This window comes from Athene noctua, chromosome 2 (genome assembly GCF_965140245.1).
Source record: "Athene noctua chromosome 2, bAthNoc1.hap1.1, whole genome shotgun sequence".
Taxonomy (NCBI): domain Eukaryota; kingdom Metazoa; phylum Chordata; class Aves; order Strigiformes; family Strigidae; genus Athene; species Athene noctua.
In genome coordinates, this window is record NC_134038.1 from 35,620,374 (window position 1) to 35,646,545 (window position 26,172).

Genomic DNA, 26,172 nt, shown 5'->3' on the forward strand with positions numbered 1-26,172 from the left:
GGGTTCTCCAGAGGTCACTTGCTACCTCAGCTCTTCTGTGTTACTGTGATAAACTCAGGAAAGACTTTCAGAGGAATCATGTTAGCAGTGTAGAGGAGACAGTGACAGACAACTCTAAGTCAGCCGTGGAAGAAGTGGAGTTGATGGTGACTGTACTGATGAATCTTTTAATTATTTTTCCCTTGATTTTAAATGTGTGATATTTTTCACTTTGGAAATACAGTTTGACCTATGTTCGGCATCAAAGGCCTGTTCCTGATTCTTAGATTTAAATTCTTTCAAGGTATTATTTACATCTGTTGCCTGCATATTCACTAAATTTATTTTTAATATTCCCTAAAACAATATTGCAAACCAAATAAAACTAATAAATCAAAGGAAAACCTTGATATGGGAAGCATTTTATGTGAACTCATTAAGTGAAGGGAAAGGGTGAAATTCTGCTTTCCACTTGAAAAAATACCATTCTTCTTGAGGTAGATCTCAATCTGAAGCCGCTGCACTTTTTTAGTGTAGATTTTGTCACGTTGATAGTGTCTTGGTATTGCACTTGTACCTTTTAGAAGTAGAGGGAGGCAGAAGTTGAATGCTGTATGTCAGAAGTGGAGTGGGATAGAAGCTAACATTCTTGAACTGTTTCTTTGTTTTGACAGCTGCTTTGTTAACAAATGGTACTGTGGTGTTTGATTGTCATTATGCATGTAGGACCTTTGCAATGTTCTTCCTGAAGGAGTGGTCAGACACTAAAATGGGTTCCCTGTAGATGTTGTGGAATCCTCCTCCTTGAGGATATCCACAGTACCCTGACCAATGCCTGAACAAGACAGCGTGCCTTCGGAGCCTGACCCTGGTTTGGGTGCTGCATTGGACCAGATAACCTCCAGCAGCCTTCCAACTGAGTTATTCTATAATTTTATGAAAATGTTACATAAGCAAATGCATTTCCAGGCCTTAATAATTCCCTGTTAAACTGCAAACAGGAAAGCAAATACCCACTTCTTGCATGTCATAAAGGCAACTTAGCTCACCCCTCCAAGGCCCTATAGCCAGAGGCTTGTTGGAGCCAGTGTTACGGTTTTGCTCTTTCCACATAAACGTGTTTTTAGAATTAGGCACAAAGTTCAGGGACACTGTGACTGGAGTGCTTGTTCACACTTATTTGGGTTTCAAGTGTTCTGCTATTGAAAAACTTTCTATTTTGTTTTATAGCTGAAACAAGTCAGTTAAAGTTATTAATGAAAAGTCAGAAAGTCTTCATACAAAAAAATCACCATCCATGTCAACAGATGAACACTGCGAGAGCATGCTTTAATAAGGATCCTTTAAGAGGAAGAAGGAAAATGTAGTACTTTGTTGTGGTTTTGAGTGTATTAGTTTTGTTGTGATGGACCTAGCTTTTGGCCACACTTTTGGAATCCTGGGGGTTTTTTACATTGCCGTAAAATATGTACAAGTTATTTGTCATAAATGAGAAACCATTTCTGATACATATGTGTTTTTCCAAGGAACTAAATCTCCAGTGTGTTAGAAAAGCCTTTGAGGTGGGAGCACCACCAGACTAGACCCCAGAGTGAAGAATATGAAGCAAACTCCCTCACCTGTGTAGAATATAATTAGAGGACTTTTTGCAAATGTTCTCTTAAAAGATTATTATTTTAACAGTGATTAGAACTAATTATTTGTGCTGAATTGCTTTTTCTGAGTCTGGGGGTGAGGTGTATGTGGAATGCTTCTTTTCTGTAGAAATTGCTTATGTGGACAAGCTTTTACGATTTTCTTTTAGTTGTCACAGTGCTGTGACAGGACCTCCCAAAGCCAAGAATGGCATTACATCCCTTTCTCCATTCGCTGCTAAGTGAGAGAGCTTTCAAAGTAGAGAGTATGGACTGAGTTAGCTGTTTTTACTGCTGAAAATAGAGATGTGGAGTTGATATGAATGAAGATACTGCTTTCTTTGAGGAATAATACCGGTGCCACTTCATAGGAAAACATTCAAATTTTTGCTTTATCTTTCTTTCAGTGCCTTTCAGACATACTCGGGAAAACAAACCCTACCATTATATTTGGAAATTTTTCTGTAGAAGGAAAAAAAAGGAAGGCAATGTGGTGGTGATTGCTGTTTTTCTTTCAGTGCTTGGAAAATGTTTCGTTATTACAGTGTTGGAGGAGAGCTTCTCTCTACCCTCTGTTATGCTTTTGGAAGAAAACTCCTTATCCTCTACAACAATTTCAATACTTGAGCTTTAAAAAGAGGCTAGAAGTACATTGTCCAGGTCCCTCACTCTCTGTTGTCTGAGTTTTTTGTTGTCCCCAAGAACGGCGCTATGCTGGCAGGTTTCAGATGAGAGACCTCACAACCTTTTTTCCTCTGTGCCCCTTTCCTGTGGGACAGGAGTTGTCTCCCAGGCGTAGCTTCCACTGGAGCGTCTCAGACTCAAACCAAGAAGAGAGCAGAGCTGGGCTGTTGGGCTGAAGTACAGTAGAGCTTGTTGCAGAGCCCTGCAAATGTGGGTGAAGAGTTGGTTTGCACGTAGGAGCTTCTATCAGAGTTACTGATGACCTTGCTGAGGAACAGTCCATGTAATTGAGTGTTAGGGCTTACTCTGTGACAAAAGATAATGTTCTGTCCCTATCTACTGCTTGATATTACATAAAACTGATGGTTAAAATTCATAACTTGTAGTGTTGTTTTCTCTTCATGACTTTGCAGGTATCACTGCCCAGTGCCTAAAATTTTCTATGTCCAGTTAACTGTTGGCAACAGTGAGTTTTTTGGTGAAGGAAAGACTCGTCAAGCTGCTAGACATAATGCTGCAATGAAGGCCCTTCAAGCTCTCCAGAATGAGCCTATTCCAGAAAAATTACCTCAGGTTTGTGTTTCAGAAAACTATTCCTAACCTTCATGTTAAGATACCAAACTGAACAATTTAACTGCCAGTTTTTCAATGTTTAATTTTTAGTGGGTTTTTTCATATTAGCCTCAGTAATTAGAGAAGTAATATTAACAAATTGTTGCTGTTATTTCTTTATAACACCACACCTAACTAGAACTAGACTGGAACTAGACTTAAATAACAAAAATAAGTAGGAATTTTAAAGATGGGTTTGGCAAAAGTCATTAAATAAAAAATAAAATCAAAATAAAATACTTGAGATTATATCAGAAGTGAAGAAAATGCCCATTTAATCAGTGGCTTCATGGAGAATGAATTATTAGCTTAAATGTGTGTTGTGCCATGAATGTGATCTTTACAGTTGAAATGACTTGTCCCCAGCATACCTAAGAACCTGAGGGAGCTCACTGACAGCTACTGATCACCTGTTTAATGGTTTTAGGCTTTTAGTCACCTATTACCTTTTTAAAGAACTAGCTTTCTCACTGCTGTGTTTGTAAGTAAGTAGTGTATATTGCTACTTACAAATGAAAATGTGTCATATTTTAAAAAATATTTAACAGAAATTTTTTTCTCAGAATAATATTTTCAAATTGAAAGGACAAATATAATAAGAATGCCTAGTCAAATAAGCCAAAATAAATGCATGAGGAGACAATCTCTTTAATTTGTACACTCTTTCTGATGATTCTTGTTGGACTCCTGTGTACAGTACAAAACATCACTTAATAGTACCTTCAGTTTCTTGTGTGGTAGTTTTGAGCTGCTTTTTAAGAATGGAAATAATTTTCTGTATTAAAAAAAATCTTTGTTCTTTCTGCCTCACCCTGTGTCTACATCTTCCTTTTGATCCAAAGAGAGTTTGACTCACCCTTTTGTTTTGCTGTATTATTTTTCTGCATCAGGAAATTACATTCAAATCAATTAATATTAATTTTTTTAAAAACAGGAACACTATTAGAAAAGAATATGTAAAGTCTTAGGAGAAATCCCTGTTTCCTTTCCCATTGTTAATTCCCTTTTATCTTTGGGTTTCCGGTCAAATGTATCGTTTGATAATGAATCCTTAACACAAACCTGAGTGGGAATTTCATATTACTGAAACCATATTTTTAAGTCAGCATATTCTTAGTTTTTGAAAATTATATGTTTAATATTATTGAAAGAAGCTTTGAATTCAAGATATCCATTAATCAAAATGGAAATTAAACCACTAAGTGCCTAGGATAATAAGTAGTAGACAGAAATAAATAATATATATAAGTAACATTGATATGTACCTGGTTTATATACTGAGTTTTCATAGCCCATGTACATATGTAATTTACCTAGCAAACGTGATAAAATCTGTAATTAACGTTCTTGCCTAATAAGGTCTATTTAGTGCCTATTTGTGCCAGTGTCTGTTAGGATGTGCAGGTTTTTAGAAGATGTAGTCATGGCAAATAGAGTTTCCTAAATTCTTGTGGCATGCTGTAGTGTTGCCTCTCATGAGCTAACGAGATAACTTCATTCTTGTCTTCACCACCGTAAGTTATATATGTAAACTGAATCAAATCCACAGTTCGCTATGAGAGAAATAGAGAGGACATGTCAAGAGACAGTACCATAGATTAGCTGAGACATTCACAAAGTACTTGCAAGACCTGTGGGAGCACTGTGAGTTTCTGGTGCAGCAGTTGAAGACCCTTTGGGATACTGTAGGATCTCAGTATCAAGTGTCTGTGGGTAGGAGACTAAATTGAATCCTCAGTTAGGAAAAACTCTGTGTCTTGGTTATGCTGAGGGTAAAAGGAGCTGGTTGTGGGCTAGTCATGAAAAAACACCTCTGTCGCTTCATGGGTTAGAGTTGTAGGTGTCTGGAGAAGACTGGAGGTAACACTATGCCTAGGTCATGGTGGAGTACAAAGAGCTGCATTTTCTGGAGCTGAGTGTAGCACTTCAGAGAACTGGAGGTTGGTTGAAGTAGAGTTTGAGGGCTTCATGGTGCCAGGGTTCAGGTTCTCTCTGCTGCTGGTCATCTAAAGTTGCACGCAGGGCTGCTGCACAGGGGTGGGATGTGCCCTCACCATAGGACATGGTCCAGCTCAGTACAACTCTGATTCTTTCAGCAGAACTGACCTGCCTGGGTCAGCCATGGAAGATGATTGATTCATCATTCCTCAAACATCGTACATGGATCAGAGCCAGTGCACATTAGAGTTTGGCTGGCCTCAACTGCATAACTAGTTTGAGCTTCTTTCTTCCCCAGTCATTGCCACTGTACTTCCAAGGAGAGCAGAGAGGAGAGCAAAGACAGAGCTGCTGGTACCGATCTAGCCCTGCATCCCTTTAGTAACTCAGTGAATTTCACTGCAGTGGGATCCACGGAATATAGCACAGTAAATACATGAGTTTACCTTTTGGCCTTCATAACCATGGTTGTTTAATGCAGCCTTCTATATATTGTTCTTTCATTTTGAGATACCCTTTGTTTTGTTTTTTTGTTTAAGTATAAAATTTTTATTCATATTAAATCACTGAAGAGGAGTATTGCCATCTTAATACTTCACTGCGCAAACATGTAGGAGAGCATAAGGTGAGCAGAAACAAGAAGCAATCAGCAAACAGGGCAGGGTTACAGGTGAATGTGAACCTGCTTTCATAAAAGAGCTATTGTGTGTCTGCCAAAGCACCTCTGCTGTCTCATAGATGTGAGGCTAAGAAAGGCATTACAATTAAAGCGTCAGTTGTGGAATGAGGATCAAATTTAAACCCAAAGTACTCGAGACACTCCTGAACATATTTTTTCTTCCTTAGGGAAGTCATATGACTAAGGCTTGAAATTATTGTTCAGTACTAAGGTCTAAACCTTGAAGTCTATGATCCTCCCTGTTCTCCACTCTTGATTAGGCTCTCTACTGTGTTTGGTGGAAAAATATGCAAGGAATTAAATTTTAAGGGCAGAAGGGACAAGCAGGGTTTTTCTGGACCGATGTGTTTGTTTTAATCATGAAATTTTGAACAGTAATTTCTACATTAGACTATGTATCTGGTTAAGCTAGAGTATAGCTAGAAAACCTAAACTCTTGATTTAAAGGCTTGGTGGCAATCCAGTAGGATACATATTATTTTATGTAAATTATGCCAGTGAGTGATTATTCCCCATTTCAAAGATAATCTGTGAGGTATTTATTCTGAAGTCATTTAGCTTCATTTTCTATCTAATTTGTATTTTCTTATCTTTGCTAAATGTGACAAACATATAAAAAATCTCTCCCCCATATACAATTACAGATTATGCTTAAGTAATTTTGAATCTTTTTATAGAACTAATTATTTCCATAGTGTCTCAGTGTAAAGTTGTTTTTTCTAATCAGTAGTTCATACTTGTGGGTTTTTTTGTAAGATTTTCAGCTTATGTCCTTTATTAAACACGAACTTAATTGAATACCATACTAAGTCAGATTCTCACTAAGGTTTTTTACAGAATAGTAGTACCCCACTCTTTATGTATGATACTCTTTATATCCCCAGAATGTATTTTTACTTTTCAGTATTGTCCTTTTAACTCTGTTCAGCTGATATTTCTCGGTGAACCGAATGCTTTGCCTGTCCTGTGAATAACGAACTACATTCTTGATTTCAGTGGTACTTTACATTTCATTATATGAAATGAGCTAGAGGTCCTGCATAATTTCATTCTAAGTACTCTTGTTACTGTTTTGTACTGCACCCTTTTTTTTCAGCAAGTTCTATAAACTTTATAAATGTTTGTTTTGTATTTAGTTCCAGATCAATATCAGGGATGTAAATTGCTTTTTCGGACTCCAACTTTTGCAACCATTTTTAATGATACAGAAAGTGCTCCAAGTCTGTATGCTGTCGCTGACTGCTGGATTTTTAGTCCTGCATTATTATATTAAGAGTTAACAAGTGGTAGATAAAAGATTAATAAATTTAATTGTTAATGTGAAGAACCTAATGCTTTTTTAGTGTTATTTTATAACTTTGGTATCTGCATTTTTTAGCTATGCTGGTGACTGAAGATTTAGATCAGACTTTGTTATGTAAGATGGGAACTCTGCAGGAATCCACCTAATTCAGCCCAAATTTCTTTGATGTTTACCTCCACTAATAAAAAATTAGGAGCCTGGCCAAGGTTACATGGTTGTTGAGAGATCCCAGTTTGAAACATTCAGAGCGTTGCACTTTGAAAGTAGCTGACAGTGAAACCTCTGAGAACTAAGGAAGATGTGGCCTGGGGGACAAACAGTGAAAAGTAGCCGTTGCAGAAGGTGATAACTCTTTGATCCCCATGCTGATGGTTGTCTGAGAAAAAGAAGACTTACCTAAAGTGTAAAGCAAAGCTGAATTTTAGGCAGGATAATGTCTGCATGTGCTTTTTGTTGTTTTATCTCTTAGACTCTCTGTTTGTTATGTTCCTATGGATAAATAAATAATGTTCTGTGTTAGTCAAGCTGTTCTCTGTCACTACCTTTTCATACTGGTCGTAACTCCCAGAGGGAAGTCGATGGAGGGGCCATTAGCCAGCTGGACCTGCTGAGGACACCTGTAACCTGGTGACCCAGTCAAAGTGTGGGGGTGATTCACTGAATTTCTTCTGAGAGAAGTACAGTCTTATGTATTTTCTAAGTAGTACAGAAGACTTCTTCCTCGCTTGGAAGGGGTGCCCACAGAGAGACTGAGAAGCAGGTCAAAGGATCTGTTTGATTCTTATGTTTGACACAAGAAGTGTGTATTCAGATAATTATTATCCATGTCATTAGTAAGACTAAAATTTGTAGAAATTATTTTGTCATCAATCATTAATTTATAAATCAATGTGTATATGTTCCTTTATTATGAAGCATAAGTACATTATATATGGTTTCATGGTTGGCGGGTGTCTGATAATATTGATTATCAGAATCAATATTATCTCATCAGAAGTGATGAGATAGATGTAGAAATGCTGATGTACAGCAAGACATGAGAACTCAAAAGTCTTTGAGAAATCGAGGGAGAAGCATATGGGATTTTATCTTCTAAAAATTGTAATATGACTATGTATTCTTCATTTTCAGAATGGAGAAACAGGAAAAGAATCGGAAGAAGATAAAGATGCAAACAAGTCTGAAATCAGTGTAGTGTTTGAAATTGCTTTGAAGCGCAATATACCTGTCAGTTTTGAGGTATGTGTTACATATTCATCTGTTTGATAAGGAAGTATTTTTAAGAAGTGCCACTAAAGCTCAACACAGTTAATGATTTTAATACATTTTTAATATGATATTTAAATTCATGCAAATTATAAATAAAAAAGTGTTAGTGTATCAGAGTCTAAGACACTGAGTTTTTACTCTTAAATTAGATGATCTTTCAGAAGTATTAGAGACCTAATATTTTATTGCAGACAGGTGGATGGCAGATAACTTCTGCATGGTTCTGTGGGACTCAGATCAGTAGCCACAGCCAATCTGATTTGAAATAATCTTCAAAACAGTCAGCCAAAGTCTTTGCTTTAACTGTAGACATTCATACTCTAGTAAAGTCCCCACTGAGACATTTTGCATCTGATGTGCTGTTTTCAGGAAGTCATGAGTATCTTTTTATCTTCCACACTGTTTGACTCCTTATTATCTCCACTTAAGCCTTCATGGTTTTTGTTTTCCTCATTTCATATGATTTTATCTATGAACCTGCTTCTGACATTTTTGTTTACCTTAAGTAATAAAGAATACTTGGAATAACTCCAATGCTATCAGTGAACTAACTACAGGAGAATGAGTGATAGTAACAGGAAAATTTTTCCGATGAGAAATTTCTTACACAAACGAGTTGTAAAAATCTAGTCTTGTTGTGGTAGGAACCACCAGACCGTCAAGCTGGTTTTTTGGTTTGGTTTGGTTTTGGTTTGGTTTGGGTTTTTTTTTATGCAGAAAATGCTAATGTAAGTGGCTCTTTAAAGTTTTATTTTTCTGCTTTTTATTTTACATTTAAACTGAGTATATATGAAGGATGTGGATAGTGTCTATACTGGTGATGGTTATTTTCTCCATTGCTTTTTCCTTTTGAAGTATAGGCACATATTTGTATGCCAAAACCCCAAATTATTCTGTGGTATGCCTTACAGTGTGCTGTATGCAGTTTACTGACATGTTTGGCCCATATTAATTAATTGACCAATGTCAAATGAGCTGTTGGGACCAGAAAATGGGTAAGAGAGACAAAGACAAAGAATATTGTTTTTGACTAAGGAATTCATCAGTATAGCAAATGCTTATGTGCCTTGTATATATGGTCTGGAAAGTTAAGAGAATGTAAATCTCGAGGATAAAACTGGGGTGTCTGAGGGTGTTGTTATATCGATTTGCAACTACATGGAAAGACCATAACTCTTATGGAAGATCAGACATAATGGAAACACATGCCTGTGTTTCAAAGAGGAAGTTCATAATTAATGTTTCAGTTTTCACACATCATTTTCTACTTGTAAGTATTTTAAAGTATTTGGAATTGTTCCATACAAATTAATACACTAAGATACAAGGAGATGTATGGTCACAATTCACAAAATAGCTTGCCATTTGGAAAGAAAAGAAGGATAGTGCTTTGAATGCCTTCTTAACATCATTCTTGTGTTTCGGCTTATTTAAGGGAGAGCATTTGGTAAGGAGAGAATGAAGGCAGAGATATATAGTACAGGAAAAGTCTTATGTGTCAGTTGCCAAAGAATGTTAACAACATTGAAAAAAAGACAGTTTCTTGCTCTTCTGACAGGTTTTGTGTTATTTCCTGCCTTTAAGTATAGGTGACATTCTTAAATAGATTTTTGAGTGTACTTAGTACTGGCTTGTATTTCAGTAAAACTGCTAAGCAATTATGGGTAATCCCCGGGATCTGATGTTTCTAATAAGGTTTTATTTACAAATGGTTTTGTGTTATTCCAGGCAGGCATCAAAGCTTTATCTAGCTTTTTTTTGTGTGCGATAGCTATAAAATGACCTGCCTTTTCTTCATCTGACGAATCTTTAGCCAATGTTCCAACAGTGCTGTGTTATGCAACGAAGTAATGGTCATAAAGATACGTAAAGTTCTATGTAAACATGGCCTCAGGATTGCACGAGGGGTGGGAAATAAGAGCGGCGCACAGAACCCCATGGGGTTCTTCTGTCTATACTGTTTCATGTAATATGGCTAGTTTTAATTGCATAGGAATTTTAGGACAAGCTTTAAGGAATTTATTAAATTGTTAACTGAAATAAAAGCATGCAATTCTAACAAAGAAGAAGCTTTAGTCCGTACTTATCACTGGTGCATCCTTAGCTAACCTTTATTGATCAACTTTTAAGTCAAAATGCAACTCCTCTAAGGCATTTGCGGGACTGTCAATGAACAATTTTTAAGGAGAGATACAAAACTGATTGCTGTAGGAATTGTTAGAATAGCTGTAAAATGATCATTTTGCTTCTCATTCCCTCCTTGACAGCAGGCTAAAATCTTGCTTTTTTTGGTTCTTTTGCAACTTAAAAGTTTTTTATTTCCAACTTGTCAGTTAGGAGTTGGGTGAGCCTCGAAGATGTAACTGGTGTCAACAGCTTCAGGTATTAGAACATGTTGGGATGTTTCAGATTGTAATTTCATTTTCAGTATTCTTTTTTTTGGATTGAAATATTCTTTCTTTAGAATACAATAAATACAATAAAATATTTTTTTGATTCTCATATCAGGAGTTAGGGGATAAAGTGCCTGAACAGGCAAATTTTCTGCCCCTTCATCCCTGTCCAGGGTTCTACTGGGAAAAAGAGTTGTAGTTTCTTGTTTCCCAGTCTTTCCCAGTTTTATCAGAGTGAGGCAGAGATTCTGTATTTTGAACGAGGAACAAACCAAATTGCTGACTCTGGGAGACTGAGCAAGTTGTCAGCAGGAGGTTTCACACCTGTCTGGCTCCTGCTGTCCTGGGGATTAAGGCTTCAGATTGGATGATTGACATACTGAGTAGCTCTCATTTGGGTGTTGCATGATGGTCACTCTTCCTCACTCCAGTTTTAATAAAAAAGCCAGATTTTATATATATATATATATATATTTTTTTTTTTTTTTTTCTTTTTAACTGGGAAAATCTGGTATGTCTGCCTGCACAAACTCATGGAAATATATTGGTATTTTAAAGCTTAAAAATAATCACGGATGTAGGTGAGATGTTTTTGTTGACCTGCTTTTTGTCTCTTTTTTTTTTTTTTAACGTCCATTTAATCTTGTCATAATCTTTTTAATTTTCTACCTGGAGTCTCATTAATAATTAAAGCAGTGTTGCTCTTTCATTGTAATCGTACTGCTGTTTTTCATTTGTCAGCATGATTCATTAAGTTGAGCCAAATTCACTCTTGATGTAATTTGACCTTAGATGTGTTTTGGCCCCATGTGTTTTCTCTTGCTGGAGTTATTCTTTAAATCAGTGGAACAGAAAAAGAAAAGTGTATTGAACTGTCACCCTTAATCAAATTCTCAGCTTTAAATTAGCCATGATTTGGTCCACGGGTCGTATCTTTCAACTGAGGAAATAGTTTAATGTACTAATGCGTATAGTGTTCTTGGATAGCAAAGGCTGAATTTCTTTGTAGTGTTTCTGTCCCTAGGCTTATTGCACAACTGTTTGAAATCATGTGGAGTAAAAAGATATAAAATCTGGGGTTAACCAAAAATGTTGTTAGGTAAATATTTTTTTTTTGCTAAATTACCAAATTTGGATGTTTAGCTTGATCCGGATCCCATCTGAATCCTATGGGGTTCATTCCATTGACAACACAGACTTTTTTTCATTTACACACTAACAAAGTAACAGTTTTGAATGTTTTCCAGGCAATTATTTACCTTGTGTCTCATACTTAAAAGTTTAAAAGATCTAAAACACCCTGGAATACATTAGTTTTATATTAAGAAATATAATATTCATGTATATGAAAATATAATCTGGTTTTGTATTAACATTCTTTTTCATATATATATATATTTGTGTGCACTTACATATATGTGAGAGAACTTATATAAAACTAGTATTTTAGGAACTCAGCAATTATATTGCTTAAGCCAGTTATTTTGTCCTTTTTCATCTGGTCAGTATAGACATTCTTGTATATTTTATTATTAAATTATATTGCTTGTAAGTAGAAACACCTATATAATGGTATTAGTAAGACCACAAAAACATTAAGGACCTTAGTAAGGTTAATTTAGCCATCTTTTATGGCCAACATGTTGTAATACATGGATAGCAATGTACAGGGATGGATTAAGATGTGCCTTTGAAAGCGGGAAACACTGCAGCACGATGAAGGTGTTCAGCACTGATACGAAGCCTAACTGTGTCTGAGAGCAGGGGATTCTGGCGCTGAGCTCGTCCCAGTGGGCCCTCGTGGGCAGTGCGGCTTCCCATGGTTCAGCGAGGGTCACTGCCTCGAAAGCACCGCTGCCTTTTCACGTGGTGAAGCACTAGTGGGCAACTTTCAAGTGAGGCAACCTTGAAAACACTCCTGAAATTATTACCTGGAATCTTAGAGTGGGAACACTCCTGAACCACAACAGAAAAATCCCATGCTGGCACAGATGTTGTCTTATTCTGGGAAAATGCAGACAAAATTGTCTGTTAATTCTCATTTTGTGTCTTTTTATCGATATATGCTGTGATAATTGTATTTGCTGGGTGAAGTTGCCACGAAAGAGAGCTTAAAAAAGATATACAAGCCTAAGGAGACCTCATTACAGTGTAACAGCAAAACTAAATAATGCAAGGGACGTGACCTTGATAAAAAGAACTTTAATACAAAACATGTTGTAATAATATTAAGGTTGAAGTTTTCAGCCCATTAAAAATATAGTTATTACACCAAGAAGGCCCTAGCACCTTTACCGTGGTTCCCTTGCACTCAGGCATTACACTTCTTCAAAAAATGTTTTGATGTAATTGCACCTACTGAAAAAATATGTATTTTTATTGATTTTAAAGATAACACAAAGAGATGCCTGTCAGATGCTCTAATGTCTCCTTATACACATTAAATGTAACAAAGATTAAATTAGGTAACTGCTTCCGCCCATCAAACAAAATAACTGAGCCTTTTCCCAGATGAGGTCTCTAATTCCTGATAGACATTGTCCAGACCAGTAAATGGTGCATACATGAAGAGATGTTATCTTAGCACTTGTAGTGCTCTGATTTGCTGATGAATGCCTCCTAAAAGGAGATGTGTGTGTGTGTGTGTGTAAAAATGAAGACAAAAAAAGACCTAAAGGAAGGTACAGCATTCAGAACTTCTTTTTTTTCCATATTATTTTAAGTTTTAATAGTAGAGAAGTACTTCAAATGGATTTTCTCATTGTCATCTTGAATATATTTGGAAGGGAATGAATGAATAAATGAAACATTTCAGAACTAATTGACTTTTGCGTGAGTTATAGTGGCTGTTTTGCTAATTCCTTTTGGTATTGTTGGGAGGGACAGCTGAGAATGGTGGGGGCAAGACTGAGGCAGCCTTTTGAATACATGGGATATCGCTCTGAGTTGTCTACTCTGGCAAGGTGAGAGTTGAGATCAGGCATATTGCCTGCAGCTAGAACATCATAAAAATACAGACCTTTAAGACTAAAGTTTCGGAACATGCGTGAACGTGCTACGATTTAATGACAACAGAAAAAAATTACGAACAGCTCGAAGTGATGCCGTTTAAATATAGTTTGAATATGTTTTATGTAAAGAAATAGACAAAGCCTGATGGACTGTCCTGAATTGAGTTTCTTTTAGTACGTGAAGCACCTTGTAATAAAAAACTAGCAGTCTTGGTTTAATTACACATTGTTCTTATTTACTGTGTTATTGTATAAATCTTTTTAAAAATATGGTTATACTGTGTTTTCTGTGAAACGCTGAATATGATTATTAGATTTGCTTTATATAATCAGCTGTAATTTTCTGTCCTCAAACTGGAACTGTCATTAATACTTGTCCAGATTTTATGAAAACTCATCTAATGCCTTCAGTTAGCAGGAAAACTGTGTTTGTAGTAAGCATGTTGCTGAGATAAAAACGTTAAGTTATATTCTTGTAGGGTGGTTTTACTCAATGTTACTTTCTCTTAAAAGGTGATTAAAGAAAGTGGACCTCCTCACATGAAGAGTTTTGTTACACGAGTCACGGTAGGAGAATTCACTGCAGAAGGAGAAGGCAACAGTAAGAAACTCTCAAAGAAACGTGCTGCAATGGCTGTCCTACAAGAACTTAAGAAACTTCCTCCTCTTCCTGTGATTGAAAAGCCAAAACTTTACTTTAAAAAGCGTCCAAAAACAATATTGAAGGTATGTGTCCACCCTGGACAGAATAAAGAATGTTTGTTCAAAATGTCAGAGAATTACTCAGATTTAAAATCAGTAAATGCTTATTTATCACTTTCTGTCAATATTGTTACTTGTTTGCCTGTGCTAATATGCCTGTGCTTTTTTAAATTCTGAGAATGCTGTGAAATTCTCAAGCATAAAGGCTTAAGAACTGAGCTCACATCACTGAATTCTTCAGGGGTTTGGTTCAAGTCTAGTGGAGGATTGCACTCTCCAAGCAGCTCTGTACAGCCATGTGAATTTTTAGCATCATCTCTTCTGGGAGGCCCTATTAGCTTATGTGGGGGTTTTCTTCCTGATCTTTTCCCCACTTCCCAGTTTGAAGAGGGAAAGAGATATATGAAATAGTAGGTATGAGGGGAAATGGTGCACAGTCCAGCTTCCTCCCCATGTGGAGCTAGGTTTTGGGAGTTTTGTGGCTTCAGCTTCAATGTGATTTTTGAAAAATTTGAAAGAAGGCCAGGAGTATGTTGAAATCTCAGCCTAGTGTGTCACTTGTCAGGCGCCAAAGGTCTACACTTTTTTTGTTTCATGTGCCTGTGTTAGGTTTAGTGTGTGTTTGATAATGCTCTTTAGCTCTCAAATACAGATAGAAAATTGACTGAACAGCCTGTGAAGCACTTGCAGACTTTGAACCATCCTTCCATTAAAACATGCCCTGTCTCAGAGGATATTAATAGGCTTCTTGCTACACTGATGAGGCTTCCTTTAGAGGTTCTAGATTCTTGTGAGCTCAAGCTTTGTAAATGATGCTTTTCTTCTTGGTGGCAGTAGATTCATTGCTACTTCTGCAATTCAGTCTGTGGTGACTAGCCCTGGTTTGTCTAATCCTAAATTCATACAAAACCAAAGGGTCATCTGAAGTAATTAGTCTTCCAAATGTTCTAAGAAAAGCAGCCACATAGTGTCCATATACTTATTACTTGTCATCTGTTCAGTGCAGAAGACAGGCTTTGGAAGTAGACAAAATCTGCTACATTTTATTTTATTTTAGGAAGTATTATTTTGTGATGAAGTGGTTCAACTCTTTGTATATGATTTTCTATATTCTGGCATGTTGAATAGTCATTTAGGTATACGTAAGGGCACATTAATAGCCCTTTCATGCTCATTTTAGGTTGGTGTTAATAATGTTGGAGAGTTGCTGACTTTCTCTCCGATGTTAAGAGTCTATGCAGGTCAGGACCTTTGAGACTAGAATTGCAGGAAAATACAGGAAACCTCCACATCCAAACCATCAGAATATAGTTTTAGGACCTAAATTTAATTTAATTTTCTGTATTTGCCTCTTGTTATTTAAAAAAATATCCTCAATTTTTCTGGATTATTTTATGTCCACAGCTTGCATTATGTTATGCTGAACAGCATTATACCATTATGGCTTGAACTCAGTCCTCATCTAGTGTTACACTGATAAACTATAAAACTAAGTAAATCGTACTTACTTTACTAAAAGTATGGCCATTAGAAATCTCTACACTCAGTACACCAAGTGCAGAGTTCTGTAGGAGCAACCAAGAGAAAAGCCATTTAAACTAAGAAAATACTTTGGAGAGTGCAAAACTGAGTTTGGAAAATGTACAAAGGACTGACTTCATCATCTTTCTCTTTTCATTTGCCTTCAAAACAGAATGAATGATTTAAAAAAAAAACCCTAGGTTAATTAGATACCTATCTCCTACTGAAATTCTAGGGATCAAACTCTCAAAAACTTCTAGGAAAAAATTAATGTTAAAAAAGTATTTAATGGAAAACCATCAGCATCAATGCAGCTTTAAAGCTGCAAGATCTGAAAAAGATACTGACTCTGACCATCTCATTTTGGAAAGTTTTTCTCAGGAAAGATGCTAAAGGGTATAATAATGTAAAAATCTGTTATAATACCATATACCATTACAGTCTTACGTTGAATTATCCAAAGTTGGCCATGTTAGAAAGAGACGTTAATAGTAAAAATAACCTGGATATGTTTTTATTTTTAATTTTTTTAATATCTAAACTTCTGAAATGCTTTCAGTGTGCCCATTTCTTTCAATTTAACCCGCATGTTTTGAGCATCAAAAAAGTGACAACAATAACTTCTTTTTATTTGTATATATATTTATGGGGCTATATCTTATGGCCTGCACTTCATTTAGCCTGCTCTGCATTTTGTCTCTGCCTGGCTTCTTGCCCACACAGGTGCCTTCGTGCATGACATTGTCTTTAATTCTTTCACCTACATCTTCTCTAACAACTTAAGCAGTTACACTATATAGGATTCACTGCACAGCTTTCTTAATACAGTATCACTCTCTGGTCTTTGCCTTCAGTTGCTGATCATCTCTTTATGTTCTGGACCACTTGTTCTTATTTGAGGAGGTCAAATGAGCATGAGTGCTCATCTTCTCCTATCCTGCAAGTGGCTGCATGAAAAGGAAATAGCTCAATAACATAAAAAAATTCTACATTCAAATGCCATTTACATTTGCACGTTCATTCTTTGTGCTGTGGTATATAAATCAGTTAAACGTGACTTCAGATTAATTTTTTTTTGGTCTTAATTTCTTCTCCTTAAGATCTGCAAACAAGTGTTTTCATAGCTATTTGCTTTGAGAGAGCATTTGCCATATGAGTAATACCATATTAAAGTATTTCAGAACTAGATAGTTTGTAAGGACTGTAGTTTTTCACTTGTCTTTGTAATCTTGGACAGACCAGTCTCTCAGTCCTTTTGTTTTCCCCCCATCAGATCAATTCCCCCACCAACCATAAATTTTGACATTTTATTGTGAGGATTATTGTCTGCAAAGCATTTGAAATACTTTGTGGATGGCTTACAATATACAACATTTGTAGCCATTGGAGATATTCCTCTCTAGCTTCACTACATAAAAGTATTTTGAGGGTGTACTCCCATGACACACGGAGTAAACCTAGACCCTTAGTTGCATTGTAGGATGAAAGGCAGGAGTGAGAAGGAAGGCAGGAAGGCTGAGAGAGGCAGCTTCCTTGTTATATGGCAAATCTGGTTTGTCCTATGTAAATCCCACTTCTTCTTAGCATACTGCAATTCTATCATTGTAGCAACCTATTTTAAGGGGTTAGGGGGAAGCGTCATAGAAATAGGGCAATGAGATATAATTGACTGATGGATCTGCTAATTTTCATCCATCCCCATAGGACCTTCATAGATAGATGAGGGTGCTATTAGTAGCTTACAGATACTACGTATCCACCCTACCTGCAACAAGTGGCAGACAATAGATGTATATTTTGTGTGACAGTTTTGAGCTTGAGGATTCTTATCTTCTGTCTCAGGATCGGAAGATGTGAAGAAATTTGCTTCTTACTCTCTCAAAGGGAGTATTAAAGAAGGGGTAACCCTAGTAAATTATTTATTGAAGCAGCATAATAGATGTTGTATGGATGTATGCTGAAAAATTTTTTTTTTTTCTTTTAAACGTTTTTTAGACTGGACCAGAATATGGTCAAGGAATGAATCCCATCAGTCGACTGGCTCAGATCCAACAGGCCAAGAAGGAGAAGGAGCCAGAGTATGTTCTTCTGTCAGAGAGAGGAATGCCTCGCCGTCGAGAGTTTGTTATGCAGGTATCATCTGCTGTCACGTTAGAGATAATGCCCTTGCTATATTATGTTCAAACTCAAGCAAAATGGTGGCATAATATGAAGTGGATCCCTCTGTGTTTAGCTCTTTGCTTTACAGTCTGTTATGAAAGAAGGGTATGAAATAAATTATCAGAAAGCCTATTTGAACTTTCTTCTTTCTCTTGATGAAACAATTGGCAATCGGGTTATGTACCTTCTGGATGCTTTTCTTGTATTGATTTTGCGCTTTTTTAACCTATTCTTATTTTTATTTCACCCGATGGTTTCTGTCTTTATCCCTGATGGTTCATGATTTGTTTTTTTAAAAAAAATTTTTGTGTGTGTTGTTGATCAGAGGATTGCAATACAAACAAGTATTCTGAAATACGGATATGAATATCTCCATATTACCAAGCATTTTGATTTTTTAAAAATGTAAATATTTTCAGATTATTAGTTTCTTTGTGTCTTTATTCATATCTGAAATACCACAAAAAAAGCATTCCATCACATATTTTAGCCTGTCCGGTTAAAGCCTCTGTACCTAATACAGACACAGTAGATCATTAATGTTTCTTTAATTTTTAAATTAAAAACTTTTACAAAGATTTGATATATCCATGATATTTTGTTAGGTAGCACAACAGCAGTTTGAGAAAGATTAGGAACAGGAAAGAATTATTTTCTCTCGTGTTTTCACTCAGAGGTAATTTTGTCGCCGGACAGTTCAGAATGGCATAGCTCAACATGTTTTGACTTGTTATCTACAAACCACACCAAAATGTCACTTCTGATCACAAGCAGAATTTATGATGTTCTAGCACCTCCTTCTCCAGAAAATTGATTATGTTTTCACTTAAACCTTTAAGTCCCTCCTTCATGTCTATCAAGATAGGTAGGCAATCTTAATTTCCTTGGACCTCAGTGGTCTTTCTTGATGATTTATTATTTTTCTCTCTGAAGCAGAAGAAGATATTGGGTTCTTTTAGTTGCAGAATCTGATTTATAAATATAAACTTGGATTTCCAGCTTTTTATGGTGCCTGAAAGTATCTGAAGAAGAGTGATGGTATCACAGACAATCCCTTTTCCCATGCTCAGACCCCCATGGGAGTGTCCACAGTTAGAGATGGTTGTGTAAGGTGTCAGAAGAGGACTGCGTAATGCAGTCCAGTATTAGAAAGATGGACTGAGAATCTGGTTTTCCATTGGAGGAATCTCAATAATAACAAAATATTTGGTTTGAATTAAAAAAAGAATCTTATAGCAGTAAATACATAGAAGAGTCCCTTATCTAAGAAGACTTGTAAAAGAAAGAGTCAAAGAAATTCCATAGAACAGTTGCTTTGTTTTGAATACTTTTAAACACTGTAGCTCCATTTTCCCCCTTTTGTAATATTTTCACACTAAAATCGTATTGCTGTTTCTCCTGCTTTTTGGAAGTCTTAGTGGATTCATTATGACATACAAAAACCTTATCAGAATAAAAAGCCTTTGTATAAACAACTTAAACAATGTTTTCATTTAATTTAATTGAATGTGGAAGTAAAATATCCAGAGATAATATGTTCATTTTTATCTGTCACACAAAGAGCAAGTTTAGATGTGATGAAATGGATCCAATTACTTGTCCTGACTACTAGATAAACAGAAGAAAACCTCTGATGACATTAGTTGGTGTTCTGTTCCCAAAGTTAATTTCAGAAAGCTCTTTCTCTTTGTAGTCAGACCTTTAATCCTTGATAGAGGTTATAATAATAGCTAAACCAGTTTTACAGGTCTGAGAAATAGCAGCACATTGATTTATTGTGAGCTATGTTATAAATTATCATTTTGTCTTGTCCCATTAAAGTCCCTCAATTTTATTGCTTATAAACTTGTAGCAGATTGGCTATTTTCTAATTGTGATTGTAGCACTGCACAGAAGATAAGGTTTATATTTCAAGATTATGAATATTTCTGGTTTAGGTAGCTGAATCTTTTTCCTTAATTTTATATATATATATATATATATATATATACACATACTTTGCAGGGATATTCATCATCATTATTATTTATATACATCCACTTCTTTGTATTTAGAATTAATAAGTATTTGAGTAAAGAAAAATTAAAACTTTTAAGAAAATATATACATGATATTTCAAGGAAGGTAGATAAATATTGACAACATAAATTACTAAATAACATTTGTTACTTATTTAACAATTGTATGCCTGTTTTTACAATTTTTTTTAGAGCTTCTTCCAGACTGTTTCAGGTCTTTCACCTCTAAGGTTTCTCTTATTCAGATCACCTTGGCTAATTTTTTTTGTTTCCCTTTTTTAAGACACTTTTGAAACTATACACTATTTTAAGAGAAAAATTTTGGCAAATAAAATGGCTTAATGGACAGAGTGAAATATACCTATCAAAGAGCTATGAATATTGCATAAGTGAATATCAATGACAGTGCTAATATCACAAACCAGACACATACAGCTTCAGGAGTTTAAGAATGGTACCAAAGCCAAGGAACAAGTTAGAGCCTCACTCTTTGTGGATATCCATTGTCTATAATTTGTCGTTATTTTGAGGTCTTAATTTTTCCTAGTTTTCTGAAAGGCATCTTGTTTGTCAGAAATCCCTTGTGCAGTACAGACCACAGGTCCAACAAGGAGCCTTCTTTCCAAAGACTATTTTGATAAAAGCTTCTCAGGTGTAAGTGCAGAAAAAGAAAGCAGCCCCAGCCCTCATGTTCCTTGCAGTGCAACAAAGTGGGAGGAATGTAAATGTGGTTTTCTTCTTTCTTTAGAAACCGCTCTCATTTAAATCTCCTGGTCATTATTTCTTCATTGTTCTGGATACTGTCCTGATGATGCTGGGGAAGCTGCTGCAGGCAACACTCCTACAAGAAAGAGGAAGTTCAGATCCTGTAGCACTCCCCGCATTAAGAAGGAGTGAGGGAGATGTTCAGCAAGGAAAGTGGTGTTGACACAGTGGCAGGTGGAAGAAAGAGACAACTGTGTGTGCACTGAGATAGAAAAAAATGTAGCTCTTTAGTTCGAATTTGGGGACTTTCTGTAAAATCTAAACAAGCTCCTCTGTGTGAAGCAGTATTGTAGTGCCCTTTTGCACTATTCTTACTTTTTTAGGTTGCATCTTCATCAAAAGAGCTGACAGTTGTTGGTAGGGCAGCAAGATTATTACATGGGGATATCAGAGAGTCTTGTATTTATTGTGTTTATGATCGATTTTTTCTTTTTAAGGTAAAAGTAGGCAATGAGATTACTACTGGGACAGGCCCAAACAAGAAAATAGCTAAAAGAAATGCAGCAGAAGCAATGTTGCTACAGTTGGGTTACAAAGCCTCTACTCCTCTTCAAGACCAGCCAGAAAAGGTGAGAATTAATTTTTATGATGCCCAGATTTTACCCTTGTCTAGATTTTTATCTGTATCAGCTAATTACTTAGTAAGAACAGAAGCTTAAACTTGTGCACCCCCTGTTTTAGGGGGTTGCTTGTCAGATGTTAGACTTCGTTTAGCTACAGTTCCATAGCTACAGATAGTAGTAAGTGCAGCCTCTCATTCTGTAAAAGTAATTAAGAACAGAAATGTAGTTCCACAGGATAGCGTGTGTGCAAAAGTGTACATGTGATGTGTGCCCCTATTTCTCCTTACAAATGAAGGTGAACATGCCTATTGCTTTTATTCCATTTTGGGCATCCCTCAGAGCTCCGAGAGGAATATGTTAGTAATTTTCACACATGAAGTAGCCGTAGTAGTCAATGTTTGTCTTCCTGTTGCATATGCACTAAAAGCATTCCAGAAAAATAATGGCCTTTTCAGGTTTGATGACTGAGAAAGAAAATGTGTGTTGTTTTCGTTTGTGGAGAAGGAATTACATTTTAAATTCATACGTGTTGCAGGTATGTATTTCTATGTTAGTGATGTGAAACTTAGCACCCCTCTCCTGTCTTGAGTATATTGATGGGAGGTTTTGTAACCAAAATTAGGTGTTAAGACTTTGCTTTTTGTATCCTGAAAAGATATTTGGTAAAGTATTTAGCTAAGCTGTGAACTCTGAACAGCTTCTCTCATATGCAGAGTCAGTGCATATATTTTTTTAGATATATATATATATTTTTTTTTTAGCATGGCTTAAATATTTGCTGTGGTCAACAGAATGTTCTGCTGGGCTTTTCTAGGGACATGATAAATCTGAAGATAGTATATATATGTGTATATATATAATCTGAAACACCCTCTCTTTTTCTGTAAAGAAACCCCAAACCACCATATATGGGAAGATACTCTGTTCTGTATGTTCTATACTCCTAGCCAGAAAAATGCCATACTTGGCTTCACCTCCTTCTGTTTCCCTCTCCTTTGAGAGGAGCAGCAATATGTATGCTATTCACACTCACCTTCACTATGTTCTTCACTATATATCTTAGTCATATACAAGTTTGCAATACTCTGAACAAGTTCCTAGTGATAACACACTGTGCAGTCATAGCCATTTTAAAAAAAGCTTATGACAGAATCAAATTATAATTAATTTTTATCAGAATGCTGAGACTTTTCTTCTGTGGAAGATACTTTTTACCAGTTACAACTTTTTCTTGACTGCCAGTTTGGCCATAGGGTTTTCTGAAAAACAAAGCAAAATGGAAAAGTCAACTTTTTTTTCTAATAGGAAAACATAGGTTTTCATTCTTGGATTTCAAATTGGTTGAACTATTTTTGCTCAGTAATTTTCAGAGACAAAGCCTGAAAAAATTTAGCCCACAACATAGCTGCTTTAGAGAGCTTTACACAGTGGAAACTTGTGGCTACATTGAAATCCTTAAAAAAACTGAGTGGCTAAAAAGGGGAGCTGCTGCTTCATTTCCCTACTTTAAACTATTGATTACAAGTGCATTGTCTAAGAAAACAGGTTCAATTACATACTTGCAGACATAGATATCTTAGAATTGATAGAGTACCATACAGTGGTCTGATATTATTCTGAACACAATGAGTAAACATGGCACTGTATCCCAAAAATGTGAACTGCTCAAATTTTATGTAGTGGCAGTATTCAAGATCATAGAACAAATTTTTATAGCTTAGTTGGGGTTAAGGACATAAAATATCTAGAACATCTGGCTTTATCTTCTGTATATAACTGACTGAACATATTTTCAGATACGGAGTTAGTTTGTGTAGATGAAAGCATTTTAATTCTTAAAATAAACTGTGCTGGAGAAGGCGGAAAATAACCCTTAGATCTCTACCAATTTGAGCATTGCAAAATTCCTTCCATATAAATTGCACAATAAAAGTGTACCATTAGAAGATACTCGTTTCTGTCTTTGAATCCAAAATGGGGCCCAATGTAGGTTAGCTGATGTATCAGTCTGGCATCTAAATGGACAATTTTCACTTGTGTTGTTATTGATTCTTTTTTTAAAAAGGCAACTTCTCTTTCCCCTGCTCCCAATTTCCCCAAGTCCTTTCATTCCCTTCCTCCTCCCTTAAAAAAACCATAAAACCGAAGTCAGTATTTTTTTCCTTAACCCTGGTGCATAAAATGTGACTGTATTCATTGTTCTAATGAAGACCTAAGAGTGTTTCAAGAGCCATGCATGGTGCTGATGGCAGCACAGGTAAACAGGTAATTCAGGTAATGTAAAAAAGTAAGGGCTCTGCTCTTGTCTGAGGTATTCCAATTCCGGGAAGAAATCAGTAATGGTTGTGCAGAGCCCTGAGAAGAGCAATTTAAAAGTGCCCTGGGAGAATTCTTATGGCTATCAGAATTTTAGCTCTATGGATGAGAATGGAGAGTTGTAATGCCTTCATTTTTTCATGTTTCCATCTTTTTGTTTCTTCTTGCCATTTTTATTCTCCTAGAGAGAAGAAAACCAGACTAGATTGCGTTCATGTGTGACAGCAGCACCAAGGATAACTTACTGATAACTTACTGATTCTTGTTAAATTCCTCATCATCATCGAGTTAATAAACAGTAAAAAGAGAGAAATGAGGAGAGTTGGAAATGTTCTTCTCATATTGTAGCATGCTCGTGCTGATCTTTCTGTGATGTTACAGATGCATATTATGGATTCATGACAAAACCATGCTGTTGTAACAGACAGCAGTAAATAAAAACTTATTTATAGTGGAGGTGGGTGACCAGTTGGAGAGCCAGCTCTAATACCTATCCTCCCATTCTACTAAATATCTCCAATTTTTGTTACACATTGCCTAGGCTGTAAGCCCATTGGGGTGTACATGATGAGGAAAGGCAGAGAAACCATCAATGGATCAGCTGCTTTGCATAGTGTGCTCTTCCCTCCTCTTTCTCAAGGAAAACATATCATCTAGTAGTCCGAATTACAACATGATAGTAATCCAAGGAGCCTCAATGCAACCTCTGAGATGGAGAGGCAGATTTCAGTTGACTGATCCTCCTTCGCATGCCTTCTGCTTTCCGATCGACCCCATCTTCCAGAGCAATTGATTACAGCTTTGTTATGTTACATAGACTGTTTTGCTGTGAGGTCTTCTGTTTGCATATAAAATCTCAGTGAAATCTGAAAAGGATCATTTGTTTCGTAGAGCTGGTTGTCAATAGCTCCTAGTTCATGAGGAAGCTTGGACTTGTTCATCCACATTTTCACGTAAATCTAGAACAGTGCCATCCTATTTATTGTGTAGACTTCAGGAATGGCCTCATTTTGAACTTCTGTGTTAATTGCTCCCCTTTTCTGTGTCAGAGTAATACCTGGTGTTAAACATAATAAAATTAATTTGAAGATAATTAGCTCCCTCAAAAAAGACTATATATTACATTAATAGAAAATTGCAATCTTGTTTTGCTTCCACTTCAGTATCTAAATGGATTCCTAGCAAGTAAATATTTTAAAATTACACCCAAAGTACTTTGTAGTGTTTATGCATTCTTTCATAGGCAGATATTACAATCCTCTTGTTTTAGAATGTAATTTCTCTGTTGTCTGTGTATGTTTTCAGTTGAGAGCTACTTAAAACATTTGATTTTAAGTCTGATTTGGTAACACACTGAGTTGAGCCTAATCCTTGGGGAAACATTTATATTTCAGTGTTAGGCAATAGTTGTTAATGTTTATTCATGAAGGGTACATTCCTCAAATAACCTATTTGAGACAAAAATTAAGATGTGTTAGCAAAGTTTTGTGAGCAGATGTGGCAATCCCAAGTCATGCTTTTTAGACTCTTTCTACTAAATTTATAAACATGGATGTTCTGTTTAAGGAGTAGTTTGCTCTTTACTTATTTGTCTTTTTCTACCTGTTTCAGCTTGGAGAAAACAAGAGTTGGAACAGCCAGAATGTTGGGTTTCCTGAGCCAACAAGTAACAGTAAGTATTGCTTTCTAAATTTATATTTATACTTACTTCTCTTTGTCTCTGTCGGATTTGGATTATTTGAGACCCTTGAAATGCTTTTGGTAAATATTTTAGGGGATTTATTGCAATTAGATCAATTAACTTTTGAGTGTCCTCTGTGTAAGTGTAGATGTGAATGAATGCAAGAACAAGGAGATTTTTATTTACTTATTGATTCATTGAATCCTTCAGGTTGTAAGGGATTTTAGGAGATCATCTAAACTGTCTGTTCAAACAGGGTCAGTACAGAGTTCAGACAAGGTTGCTTATGACTTTTTTCTAGTTCTCCAAGAGAGATACCTTCCATAGCTTTTCTGGACAGCCTGTTCCAATTCTGAATTATCTTCATATTGATTTTTTTTTCCTTTTATCCCAGACAGAACATCTCCTGTTTGTTTATGACTATCATCTCCTGTTCTTCTGCTACATAGCTCAGTAGTGTGCCTGGTTCCGTCTTTTTGGCAAACTCTTCTTATGTATTGGAAGGCTGCTATTAGGTCCCCAAAGCATACCACTGTCCTCTAAGTCTCATCATCCAAACAGATTTTCATCATCTGGTAATCCATCTACCCAGACTCTAATGTCACAGCTTGGATACAAAGCTGCTGTGGGAGACATGATGTCGAAAGCCTTGCTAAAGCCAAGGTGAATGACATCCACTGCTCTCCATTCATAAATCTAGTCATTTTATCATAAAAGGCAATCAGGTTATTGAGGCTGGTTATTATCCTTTGTAAATTCAGGCTGATTGTTCCCAATGTCTTTTTTCTCTTTTGTGTGCCCACAAATGGCTTTAAGAGGACTTAATCCATGATTTTCCCAGGGACTAAAGGGAGACTGACCAGCCTGCCTTTTATGATGATGATGATGCCTTTCTCCAGGCATTGGTGATCTTTCCTGATCTCCGCGACTTTTTGAAGATAATA

At 36.2% G+C, this 26,172-nt stretch overlaps 1 protein-coding gene across 2 annotated transcripts in view; it reads left to right on the forward strand.

The window, feature by feature from the left end:
- STAU2 (staufen double-stranded RNA binding protein 2) overlaps positions 1–26,172 on the forward strand; it is a 170,581-nt gene that overhangs the window by 51,850 nt on the left and 92,559 nt on the right. For both annotated transcript variants that reach the window (XM_074898838.1, XM_074898839.1), the window contains exons 6-11: positions 2,711–2,870; positions 7,961–8,068; positions 14,016–14,228; positions 17,721–17,858; positions 21,106–21,237; positions 25,159–25,219. In XM_074898838.1, coding sequence (XP_074754939.1) covers positions 2,711–2,870; positions 7,961–8,068; positions 14,016–14,228; positions 17,721–17,858; positions 21,106–21,237; positions 25,159–25,219 — 812 coding nt within the window. The remainder of the gene's footprint in view (positions 1–2,710; positions 2,871–7,960; positions 8,069–14,015; positions 14,229–17,720; positions 17,859–21,105; positions 21,238–25,158; positions 25,220–26,172) is intronic.